At 35.4% G+C, this 13,553-nt stretch overlaps 1 protein-coding gene across 1 annotated transcript in view; it reads left to right on the forward strand.

The window, feature by feature from the left end:
* ZBTB41 (zinc finger and BTB domain containing 41) overlaps positions 1-13,209 on the forward strand; it is a 32,588-nt gene extending 19,379 nt beyond the window's left edge. Inside the window, exons 8-11 of the mRNA XM_081495276.1 lie at positions 900-1,006; positions 2,455-2,560; positions 3,567-3,655; positions 7,023-13,209. Coding sequence (XP_081351402.1) covers positions 900-1,006; positions 2,455-2,560; positions 3,567-3,655; positions 7,023-7,678 — 958 coding nt within the window. The 3' untranslated portion in view covers positions 7,679-13,209. The remainder of the gene's footprint in view (positions 1-899; positions 1,007-2,454; positions 2,561-3,566; positions 3,656-7,022) is intronic.
* Positions 13,210-13,553: the final 344 nt, after the last annotated feature.

Raw genomic sequence — 13,553 nt, forward strand, 5'->3', positions numbered from 1 at the left:
TATAGCTGAATGCTGACTACCTTAGCAATTTATGAAAAGTTGTTTTTAAATGAATAAATAATAGATGACTACTTACTGTGAAATATGTATACAATTTTAAATCTTATCAGTGTTCTCAGGATTTTAGTTTTTACACTATTTATTATTTCTTGTTTTTAAGTTTAAACAGAATGCTGAATTTACTGATTTTAGTCATAGCAGAATCAACACCTGTTTTGACAACTTGAATGGGAAGGCTGTTCATTTCACTAAATAAATTTCATTTATCTTATACAGATGGAATATTGTGTGGATAAAAATAACTCAAGTTAAATGAATTCTAATAATCTGTTATTTATGATAGCCTTTTATAATCTGTTTCTGGGTGATTATAAAATAAGCCACACTTTATTTGGTTGGTGTGAAGGAAAGTAGTGAAGTGTGACTGTCAGAAAGTTGATTCCTTATCGGCTTTGCTAGGTCCCCAGTTGTCAGTGTGTAAATGATGTCAGTTGTCCAGAATAGGACTGATTCTTAGTGATTTGCTACCATCACACATCTGTCGCTTGTGCACTTACCTCGTTTGTTGATTCTGATTCCATCCCACTGAGTCCTGCAACACCGGCTGACACCCCTAGATGTCCGGTAGGTTCCCGGAAGCAGGTTAGGAGTCAGGAAGGAATGTCATCCAGAGGTAGTGGAGTCTGTGCAGATGTTGAAGTGCTGCCCAAAAACAGCTGAGTTGGGGCCCTGGAGTCAGATGTGAAGTGGGAAGGCCCCTAGAAGTCAGAAATGGAGCAAATAATGATGGGTGAGCGTGGTTGAGTAGCAGCCCAGCTCTCGGTATTAACAGTTAATCAGGTTTTTCTCCTTCCTTGTCACCAGTGTCAGTGGGCTTCATTTTTTTTTTTTCTTTACAGACTTCACTTACGAGTACATCACGATGATAAAAGATACGAGTGTGATGAATGTGGGAAAACGTTCATTCGTCATGATCACCTTACGAAGCACAAGAAGATACATTCAGGTGAGGTGCATTTTGTAACGATTTTTCCAGAGCACCTGAAAAACCACACCATGTCTGTGCTGGCTGTAATTTAAATAACTTGGTATATTTAATCACCCCTTTGTCATGCTGATTATAAAAACTTTTTTTTAAAAGCATCTTTTTAAGCTTTTTTAAACATCTCTTTAAAAGGAGACATAATTTTGTGACTTTTTCTGGTCTCTGTAATTTTAATCATTTGATTACCCTTTATGATCACAAACTGACTTTTAAATTTGTTTTAATCAGATTCTCAAAATTTGCATTTTGCATATTATGTGGATATGTGCAGTAATTACCACTGGCACTTTTTTGAATGAAGAAGTCAAGATTATATTTCTCATTTTAATTGGATTTGAAAGAAGCTAGCAAAACTTAGATCCTTCAAGAGGATTATTGTAATTGGGGTGTTAAAGTTTATGTACCAGTGAATTTTTGAAACCCTGTCTTTGGAAGACCACCTTAATAATCCTGATCAGTTTCAGATCTTTATTCTGTATTTATAATTTTTATACTCTGGGGACTTCTTTCATATTTTCCTCTCAGATGTTCAGGAAGTGCTAAGAGAGCCACCTTTATGAGCACAATGATGGGAAAGAGCCATCTCTCTGAGCCCAGTAGAACAGGTGATTATTATTATTATTTTAAACATAATTTAAATGGAAGGTGTGCAGCAGATGTAACGTTTTCTTAAGTGATCCTGGTGAGGCAGATTGCAGTTGTTATTACCACCTTTAATAGATGCTAAAGGTCTGATGACTTTTTTCACTAGAATTATGCATTTCCATTTTCAGGAGGAGAAGGCTAAATTTCTGATTCTAGAAGTCACGTGGTTTGATTGCACACGGGTAATGAGACTGATTTTTAAAGAGCAAGCCTTTGTAACTGAGTATAAGAATAGAGGTGACAAATTGGACTCATTTAGAACTTTCCTTTATATTTGTATTTTGGCTCATTGCAAATGTAAGAAATCCCCACAGATGAAAAATCTTTTAAAAGTAAAGTATAAAGATCTGAAAATGTTCAGGTCCTTTTTTATAAACAATAAGACAGCCTCATCTTGATTCATTGTATATTCATTTGAGGTGTGTGATATCCAGACTGATATATTCCTAAAAAAAAACCTGAGTTTTGAAGTCCTTTCATTATCTCACCCTGTTACACTGAAAGTCAAGATTTGAAGTCTGTAGTGAAAGGCTACTGATTGCTTCTCCAACTGGGGAGGAGGATTCACATTCCTAAAAATAAGTACAGAGTCATTGAAGAAAGATAAATTTGAGTTTTAATATAAGGCAAACAGCCTAGATAAAGGGTGGCTTTACCTTTCTGGTGTCTATTTTCTACCACCATGTCTTACTGCTGGATAATTTGTTTCTGGGGATAAAAAAGATTGGCATGCATATTATAACAGAAATATTTGGGTCTTTAAGGTGAGAAGGCTCATCAGTGTGAAGAATGTGGAAAATGCTTTGGCCGTAGGGATCATCTCACTGTTCATTATAAAAGTGTACACCTTGGAGAGAAGGTGTGGCAAAAGTAAGTGAAAAGGCAAAGTTTCTCATCATCATTACCTTGGATAAAGCTAGGTTGGAGACAAGTTGTCTCATAGTTTATTTTATTTAGTTGAGGATGGGTTTATCAGTGACCTTTCTCCAGCTTATCTAGCTTCTCTGCAGATGTAAAGGAATTGAATGTAGCATAGTTTTTCATACTTGTTTTCAGTTGATTCCAACACTAGGAGATGGTAGAGATCGAAGTGAATGACTAATATAAAATTGTGGCATTCTTTGGGGATTTCATTTATATTTGATTGCAGTAGCTCTTGGAGAGCTAAACATAAATGAACATACTGCCTACATTTTGTACTCAATATGATAACAGTTATTGGAAAATGTTGTCAGAGTTTAGATCCCTTTAATGACACTGAGCGTTTAAAACGATCCTTTATTGGAAGGAGGCATATACTGTCTTTGAATGTCAGCTTCTTAATATAGTTTAGGTATCCAGGCTTAATAACTTGAATTGCGTGAGTATGAGATATTCTAAGAATTCATGTTCTTGGAGTAGGTATTTGGAGCAAGTGGTCTAAGGTGTCAGGAAACTTAGTGTAATGCTGACCTAGGTAATCGTGGAACCAGAATTTGTCTCTTCCACGTTCTGCACGGGCTGCTAGGAGTGAGTCTAGAGTGGAGCCCTGTGGTCCACAGTGGACTTGTGTAATCAGCCCCCACTTACCCATCTCACTGAGTTTTTGTTTTGGTCCCTATAATTTTTCCTTCTCATTTTTAAGTAGAAAATAATAATAATATAAAAGTTTGATGATTTAAAGCTTTAAGTGGTTTAAAGTTGAAAATCTGAAGAAATCTTTTTATAGATTTATTTGTTGAGTATAACTGGAGGAGGAAGAACCAGAGTTAAGGTTGAGGCTTAAAAAGTATTTCCATGTTTATTTGGCATTCTCTGCTTTAATAATCAGACAGTTATGTATGAAGTTATAACTTATTTTCACTATTAAAACACTCAAATCTTTTTCTTTTCTTAGATATAAAGCAACCTTTCATCAATGTGATGTTTGTAAGAAAATTTTTAAAGGCAAATCAAGTTTGGAAATGCATTTTCGGACACATTCAGGTAAAACCTTATGAGTATTTTATGTGTGTGTGTGTGTGTATATATATATGTGTGTGTGTGTGTGTATATATATATAGTGTAACTATTCAGAAGTGATAAATGGATGTTTATACTTTGTTGTTCTTGGGGAAATTGGTTTTTTTCCTGCCAGTAAAATTTTTAGTTATTAAAGTTGGTGTCATGAATGGGCATTAGTCTGATCATTCTGTTCCATATTATGTAAGCTTTAATACTTTTGAATATCATTTTGTAGAATTGGGAAAATTTTTTTCCATAGGGAATTTATTTAACTTTCAGTTTTCATTTTCTCCTTTCCTGGTTATTTATGGTTCCTCTATATTTGCGTGGCTCTATGAAGACATTTATTTTATTTCCTTTTCTTCTAAAAGAGTAATTCACATATGACCTTGCTGTTGCTTACCAAGTCAACCATTGTATAGTTTTTCTTTTTACATGTTCAGTTGTGATGTATAGGTATTTGTAGTACAATGATTTGCCTCAGCTGCTTTCTGGGACTTGAAAGTGAAAGTGAAAGTTGCTCAGTCGTGTCCTACTCTTTGCGACCCCATGGACCATACAGTCCATGGGATTCTCCAGGCCAGAATACTGGAGTGGGTAGCCTTTCCCTTCTCCAGGGGGTCTTCTCGAACCGGAGTCTCCTGCATTGCAGGCAGATTCTTTACCACCTGAGCTATCAGGGAAGCCCTTTCTAGGACTTATCATTTTCTAAATTTTTCCTATTTTCCTTTGGCAATTCTACCATATTTTGAAACATAGATTCTTGGATTTTTTCCTATATGTTGTCATAGTTCTTGCTTTATTTCTCATGTAAATTAATAATTTTTAAAGTTTTCTTTCTTTCTTTTTGGGCTTCCCGTGTAGTCGGTAAAGCATCTGCCTGCAATGTGGGAGACCTGGGTTCAATTCATGGGTCGGGAAGATTCCCTGGAGAAGGAAATGGCAACCCACTCCAGTATTCTTGCCTGGAGAATCCCATGGACAGAGGAGCCTGGTGGGCTACAGTTCATGGGGTCTCAAAAGTTGAACACGACTTAGTGCTATCTTTCTTTTTCTTCTTTTTAAGAAAGAAACCTATTAATACATTTATGGCTGTTTGCTTTATATTTAGTTTGGAATTTGTCAAGCTGCTGTTCTGGAAGGGAAAATAATTTATTTCATATTTCTCATATTTAATGAGAATTGGAAATAACTGAATTTGGGAAATTTCAGTAGCATAGAATTACAGTAAAAAATCTATTACTGGGTCTTCTCTGGTGGTCTAGTGGTTAAGTGGTCCCAATGCAGGGGGCCTGGGTTCGATCCTTGGTCAGTGAACTGGGTCCTGCATGCCGCAACTAGGAGCCCCCACGCTGCAGCTAAAACTTGGCACAGCCAAATCTTTTTAAAAAATTAAAACAGAAAAAGGAATTTGTTACTGATGCAGTACTGTGTTAAAAATAAAAGCACCAGAAAATGAAAAAGTCATAATTTGGGGGTTACATAAATAGGAGTAAGAAATGAGGAAACTATATTAATGCTATTCTCAGTGCTAGTTATAAATAATACACCTAATAAACTCATGATTTGAAGGAGATAGTTAAAAGTTAATTTGAAACCACTGACGATTTAAGAATTGTAAAACTATAGGAATTACCTAGAGGAGAAAGTTATTAAGGGGTGGCTTTATAACTGCATTAAGTTTTTTTAAAACATTGATTTGTAGTAATTAATTGATAACCAGTGATTTCGGAATTCTCATCTGTGGATATTTCACAGTTAGAATTAGGAACAAGTCCCTCTGCCCATGGAAAACTGGGGAAATGAACTCTGTTACATTTGGCTGACTGTAGAATTTATCTTAGTGGTTATTTTTCTTTCAATATTTTCAATGTCATTTTTTCCTCTTTGACCTTCTCCAGTTTTTGTTGAAAAATATACTGTCTGTCTTACTGTTGCTCATTTAGAAGGAATTTCTTTTTAATTCACTGCTTAAGATTTTTCTTTTATTTATTTTGATAGTTTTATATAGTGTGCCCAGATGTGCTCTTTTTTTTCTTTTTTCGATTAATATGTTTTGAGATATGTAGAACTTATTGCATCTATGACTTGATACCTTTCATTTAGTAAGATTGACAGCCATTTTTTCTTTCAAATTCTGCTTCTGACCTATACTCTGTTTTCTTTCTGGGACTCCGGTATGTATATTGGACTGTTCACTTTGTCTTATGTATCTCTCATACAAGTGGCTTCCAGTACAAGCTTATGATGTTACAGCTCTGTAAGGTGAGAAGAATGACCCAAGCTAAAATGTCAATGTTAGTAGGGCTCCATTTCTTTTTGGAGTCTTTAGGGAAAAGTCTGTTTCCACTCGGTTGGATTATTTACTGATTTTCGGGAGTAGGACCGCGGTTCTAGCTTTGTAACTGGTCGTAAGCTGAGATCTTCCCGGCTTCCAGAGGCTGCCACATTTCCTGCGTCGCAGCCGCCGCCTCCCGTTTTCAGAACCAGCAATGCGGGTTTGAGTCCTCTTGTCACAGCTGTCCCACCCCTTCCTCTTCAGTTATCGCCACTTTTAAAGATCTGTGATTAGATTGGGCCTACCTGGCTCATCTCCCCACTTCAGGGTCTTTAAGCTTAATCATATCTTCAAAGTCCCTCTCTCCGTGTAAGGTAACAAAATCATTCCTTTCGGGGATTAACCAACCCCCTGGCTACTTTAGGAATTTATCATGTTAATAGGAAGAAACAAAAACTGCAGTGTGAGAACCTGACTCAGGAACAGTCGAAAAGGGGCTTCCTTGTTCTTGATCCTGATCAACTCTCCTTATTTTAATCTCAGGCTATAGACACCAGTGTTACTACTTGATCCAATCCAAAGAGCCAGGTTAATCAGAGTTGCTGTTTTAGTTTTTATCCTTCTTGATAGGAAGAAATCAAATGCTCTAGTTTTACAGCTTCTTCAGGGGCTCTAGTGAGAGCAAGCCGAAGGAACAAGAGCGTAAGTTTATCAGGTGCTCACCATGCGCCAGTATAAGGCGAAGCACTATTATTTACTTTTCTCATTCAGTCCTTTCACCAGTCTGTGAAGCAGGTACTATTAACAGGTGAGGAAATTGTGCTTAGAAGTTGGGGAGTTTGTTCCAGGTTTGCCTGGTAAGTGGTATAGCTAGAATTCAAACCCAGATCTTTCTGATGTTTGAGTTCATTCTCTTTACCAGTTACTATACTGTCTCCACTTTGTGATAGGATATATTAATTGCTTTTATTAAGTTCTTGTAAGTATTGACAATGGAAAATTTACTGCTTAATTAATATTATTGTCTTAACTGAATGTATTTTACGGTTAATTTCATTTGTGTTCAAACAGGTGAAAAACCATACAAGTGTCAAATTTGCAATCAATCTTTTAGAATTAAGAAAACTTTAACAAAACACCTGGTCATTCATTCTGATGCCCGGCCTTTCAACTGTCAGCACTGCAATGCAACATTTAAACGGAAGGACAAGCTGAAATACCACATTGACCATGTTCACGGCATAAAGTCTCCGGATGACCCTCTCAGTGCTTCTGAGGAAAAACTTGTATCCTTGCCAGTAGAGTACTCATCTGATGATAAAATCTTTCAAACAGAAACAAAACAATACATGGACCAGCCCAAAGTTTATCCGTCGGAAGCCAAGACCATGCTGCAGAACGTGTCTGCCGAAGTGTGTGTCCCCGTGACCCTGGTTCCGGTCCAGATGCCTGACGCCCAGGGTGACCTGGTGCGCCACACCACCACCCTCCCTCCACCTGCTCACGAGATCTTGTCGCCACAGCCGCCGGCCACGGAGTACCCTCGAGCCGCCGACCTAGCTTTTCTGGAGAAATACACTCTTACACCTCAGCCTGCAAATCTAGTTCACCCAGTCCGACCCGAACAGATGCTCGATCCTAGAGAACAGTCTTACCTTGGAACGTTATTGGGCCTTGATAATGCCACTGCTGTACAAAACATATCTAATAGTGAGCATCATTCATGAGCAAATCGAAACATTCCACAGACTTTTTCAATGGCTATGCACAATGGTAGCCTAGAGCTGACGGCTTTTAAATTAGTGGGGCTGCTATTTTTTCATTTTCTCTGTAGTTTCTCAAGTCCTCAGAACCTTTTCAAATCAAAAAAATATGTATCTCTGTTTACTGATCATATTTGAATATTTGGACACATTTTGAGGTATATATTTGAAATGGACATTTTGTGATTTTTTTTTTAAAAGATTATTTAGTGCTAATTTTTAACTTTTAACTCTCTAACTTTTCAAAACTATCAGCTGTTGACATTATGGGGGTATTTGTTTTTAAACATCAGTGGAAGTTTTTATTCTCCTTTAGTCTCATTCCTCTTTTCTCCTTTCCCCATCTTCCAAACAAGTGTTAAGGAACATGTAGCCTTTAAGAAAGAATGTTAAGAGTGTACTGATTAATTGCAGCTGTTCCTTATCCTGACTTAAGTGTCATGATTATTTCTTTCAGATTTTTAAAAAATGAAATTAGGAATTTGAATTTATAAGAAAGTGTTGGGATAGATCTGTGTTGTTTTTTCATCTGGCCATAGTTTCAGTTTATCACTATTCCTTGGTCTTTTGACAGACTCAAGACCAGAAAGCTAACTAATGTAGGATTAGCTTGTTAAATGAAATGTAGAACTGACATAATTATCCAAATGATTGGTTTTTGCCTGTGCTTCAATTATTATGAATAAGAAATGCAAATACAGATGTAGGCATTAAATGACACAAGTTGAAAATGTGTTAAAAGCAAAATATGGCAGTTTTAAGTAGATATTTGTTAAGGTAAGTTCACCATTTGTATTTTGCCATTTATTTCAGAAACATTAACAGTGTATCAGCATATATCATCATCTAACTAATTAAAATTCAGTTAACAAGCCACTTTTGGTCTCATTTACCTTGGCCAGCTGTAACTCTAGGAAATAGAACCTAGAGATTTTTGTTTAATTATTAGAACAGGTGCCAAACAAATTACAAAATTCATGTCTAACTGAACTGAATGTTCATTTACTTTAATTAGAGGGAACCACTCCTTGTATACAGATATACATGTAACTTAGATCTTTATTTTTGCTTTACACATAACCCTAATGTCTGTGATTATCCTTAATTTTTATTTTTATATGAGACAAAAGTTGAGGACTTGGTAAAAGGAAATAGCAGTTGGAGCAAAACCTCACTGGTTAAAATTAAATGAGGAAAAAGTCAGTCAGAATTGTGAAATACCTTAAAGATGTGCACTTTCCATACTCTGAAGTCAATTTAAACTTAAGCTAGGATGTTTCCTAGTGGAGCTGCTCGAAGGATTAGAGACTAGGCAGGGTTGATTTATTATCAGTATGTCATTATGTAAACTACTGGAAAATAGCAATTTTAAGAGTTTTCTATTTCAGTTTTGTTTACACTCCTAATTGCTTTAAGCACTTTTTTTGTGTAAACTGTAAAGTCTGGCCCAGCCCTTGTGAAAAAAAAAAATCACAAATAAAATAATGAAGTTTAGTGAAAAATTTTAACCACTTAATAATGTGGAAACTTGTTTGCTGAAGCACTTAAGAAATGAAGGTACTTTGCAGGAATATTTACCACACTAGTGGAAATAAAATAAAAAAAAAAGTTGAGAATTGGGGCAGTTAACCAACGTAGCTCATATAACTAGTAAAGCCAACCTGAGTTTTGCCTCATTTGTTGAAGTTTGATTATAATTCTCCTATGACTGATAGATACAAGCAATGTATCAATATTCTTTTGAAAGCATTCTTACTCTTTTGTGGAAATGTTGTGTCTGGGGTACTTAACATGATAGAACTTGACTGTATGAGGTACTATTACTTTGTCTTTCAAACTGACTTTTAAAAACACATCTCTTTATGATTTTTATCATAAAGACTTTTAACTAAAAGACTTACTATGATGAAAAGAAATCATTTCTAAAAATGTACCCTGCCTTGAATATATAACAATGTAGAAAAGTTTAGACTTACACAAAGGCAAACAGTATATATGTGTATGTGTGTGGTATGTTATATGTTCGGTAGCAGAAAAAGAGGGTGTTGCATTTTCACAGTCAAAAGAATACTTTGCTTTTTGAAGGTGTTGACTTTAGGGTTCTTTTAATAATAATCTCCTAATGCTTTAAATATGTAATTTGATTGTAGGAATTGGTTTACAGTATAGAACTTTTCTTGAATACATCTCTTATATAAAGTGAAACATAATTATATTTACTTATTATTGTAGATAACTTAAACTTGAAAAGTAGTTTACTGTTTTATAAAATGCTTTCACAGTTATCTCATTTAAACCTCATAGCCAGCTCTGAAGTAGAAAGGGCATGCTGTATTCCCATGTTAGAGATGAAGAATCTGAGGTTAAGCCTACATTGTTAATAAGTGGCAGAGCTACTAATAGGGGAAGAAATAGAGCATTAATGAATGCTTTCCATGTGCCAGGCACTGCATTTTCTCATGTAATCTTAAAAACAGTCTGGGAAGTAGGTAGTATAATTCTTATAAAGAAATAGTCTCAGCGGGCAAACAAATCTGCTGCCTCTAACCTCCAAATTAGAATATAAGAAGTCTTACAATTGTGAAAACCTCATGGATTTGGGCAAACTGAATGTATATATAAGTTTTTGAAGTTGGCACAAAAAATATGAAATGAGGCCTGCTCTTTTCAGTTAACTGTTTGTCACATTTGATTTAGAGTATTTGGGACAAATGCTCCATTAACTCTAAAATCCATGAATTCTGTAACTATACTTAAAATTTTGAATCTTGCAACTAAGGTCAGCCTCATTCAGAATTTTTTATTTTATGAGCATAATTTATTGTTTTAAATTAATTTTGTAGCTAATAGCAGTTAGCACTTATTATGTAAATTGAATAATTTATCAAATGTAGAAATTTGTTAACCTAATCCATTTTTACTTAAATGCGCCAAAGATTTTTAGTAGGTTTTAAAATAGTTTAAAAGAATTTAAATTCTTTGTTGTTTGAATAAATATTTGTCCAAAGAAGCACAGTTGAAGTCCTAGGATTATGGATTTTCTAAAAAAAAATCATTAGCTTCAATACTAAGATTAAGTGTTTGTGTTTATATGTATTAGAAATAAGAACAGAAGAAAATACTCTGGGAATAGTCATACTGACAAACCAATTACAAGTAAGAATACTCCGTTTTCCTCAGTTTAATTAATTGAATGTTATCTTTTAAGTGGACACTATTAATTGCTCAATAATAATCTTATTTTTTACACTACACTATTAAAATAATTTTGCCTTAGAATTTTTTTTAGGACAAACCGAAGATTTTTTGTAACAAACCCCGCCTATTTTTTTGCAGCTGAAAATACCATTTAAGATTAGGGTTTGTTCTTCATGCCAGCAAGATTTCACTAGCTATGAAGGCAGTGATCTTTGCATACTTTTAAGTAACTTAGTCATTTATTGAAGAGGAGTAGCAAAAATAGGGTTTTAAACTGGTGCTTTATTAAGTGACTTCCTTTAAAGTGATGGTACATCATGAAGTAGGTACACTAATAATTTTCTGTCAACCTTAAAATTGTCAAAACATCTTTGCAGAGTGAGTGACTATAAGCTATTAGTTAAGGGCTAGTAGGTATTTAAATATCATTCGTTGCTTTCACTCTGTAATTAACAAACTAATTAAAAACACCGTTAACTGGTGTGTGTATGTGTAAGTTTGCGTTCTCTTCTAGCAGATCATTCTGCTGTATCATTGGTGGAAAGTCAGATGTGGAGCATCAGCTCTGTGACAGTGTCCTTTTGTCCACGCCCAGTCATCTCTGGATTGAATGCTTCGTGCCTTTTCAGTTCGAGGTAGCAGTTTGTAGTAGCTTGGAGTTGACTCTGCTGGCTAGATTGTGCTGGTTAATAAATGATTGTGGTTGTTTTGTTATTGTTATGGGTCTTATGTTTGTGTTGCCTGCTGGTCAGGCAACAGTTTGTTTTTTTTTTTAGGTCGCTTTATATTTTTGTAGGGAAACTGGCATCAAGTACTAGTATGAATTTTTTTTTAATCTTTACTATTGTGGCCTTTCTAGTTACTGCAAAGCCACTCCTGGGCCTGTCTCTAGATGCTCACTAGAGGAGTCTAACAAAATGAGCAGTGTGTCTGCCTCTCCATCTCCTCCCATCTCCCACCTTTTGTTCTGAATAATCCGTTACCAAACCACCCTGCTCTAAAAAGCAGCTTCGTTTCTCAGTTTGCCTAAAACTGAGCCAGAGGTGATGGTTTGACATGAGTCTCTAAAAAGCAGCAACATCCCAACCAACTGACAACTTGAGTTGATGAACTCAGGAAAAATTAGGACTTTTGAAGTTGTATTTGGATCATTGTAAGATTCAGTGCCAAATTTTAAATGACTCAAAATGTATTTTTTAATAAGGAGCAAGTCGCATTTCTAAAACCTGTAATAATGTTATGGTAAACGTCACTTACTATTAGACTGAATAATGGATAATGTGAGAATAATTTTCTAGTAATTTCTAGTAACCACAGACAATTCTTTTTAGGTCCTCCCCTTTCTTTTTCACATTCCTCTCTGTAAAGTCTATAGTGGTTTTTGGGGAGGGGGGACCATTCCCTGTTTCCTCAAAAATTATTTCTACTTCAAGGTACTTTTATTCTGGACTAGTAGCATGCTTTCTGCGCTTCCTCTTTGGCAGTGGCCTTAAGAAGGCAGAAGTAACAGCAGTAGGCCACGTGGAGGATGAGGGGAAGGGCTGGTGGAGAGTATCTGCCCTGTATTTACTCTTCATCTTTCAACTTGCTGTGCACTGATCTTGAGTCTATGACTGTTGAAAAATCCCCAGTTTAAATTGAGCCTCTGTAGCCATTCGTATAAAGAGAAAATAAGAATTATATTCAGAGAATAGAGGTTATACAAAATGGATATGTCTTTCTGTTCTGTTTTCCCCTAAATTCTTAGGTAAAGAAGTAATTTTGGTGCTCATATTACTGCTAGAGATTCTAAAACATTTCTTGAATGAAGAGTGTGCACACTTATTGTTTTTTCACCCTGTTGCTTGGTATTCCTGCTTTATGATTACACAATTTTTATTCCTTGTAACAATCGGACTTTTCTTATCCCTGTGGATAAAACTGTATTACAGCTGATGAGTGAGGCTGCCACAAATGAGCACAGAGGTGGGCACTCGGATTGAGATTTATGATGAACGTTAAAGTGGAAATGCCTTTGAACCCTGTTTTCAGTCTCCAATCTTAAATTTTGTTTTTAATCATTAGAACTTTTAAAAGCAATTAAAGAAAAATCTAAAATACCAAGATTCATTATTTTGTCAACTGTGTGTAAAGTATCTTGTGAGTTTTATAGATATTTTGACTGTCTTGTGTTTCCTGAATACCAATGTCTTTATAGAAAAATTCAGTTCTCTGTGAAGACTAGGAAGTGTGTTGTATGCTGAACTAGTTCTTTGTGTTGTTTTGATATTTAAATAAAGTTCTTTGGTCCTAATAAAGCATATCTAGGTTTTATTGAACACATTTTCACAGCATGACAATGTACAGTGCTCTGCCTGCCTCCTGAAGAATTGAATGAAAAGACAGTGAACACATAGAAAACCAATCTCTTGGGGCACAGGTATTAAAATTTTATTCACTTTTCATAAGCTAGATATAATTTCAAATATTTTATATGTTAAATGTATAAATCATTAATATTTAATGGTTTTTAATCCAACCAGTCCATCCTAAAGAAAGTCAGTCCTGAATATTCATTGGAAGGACTGATGCTGAAGCTGAAACTCCCAATACTTTGGCCACCTAATGCGAAGAACTGACTCACTGGAAAAGACCCTGATGC

This window comes from Giraffa tippelskirchi, chromosome 5 (assembly GCF_054371585.1).
Source record: "Giraffa tippelskirchi isolate mGirTip1 chromosome 5, T2T-mGirTip1v1.2.pri, whole genome shotgun sequence".
Classification (NCBI taxonomy): domain Eukaryota; kingdom Metazoa; phylum Chordata; class Mammalia; order Artiodactyla; family Giraffidae; genus Giraffa; species Giraffa tippelskirchi.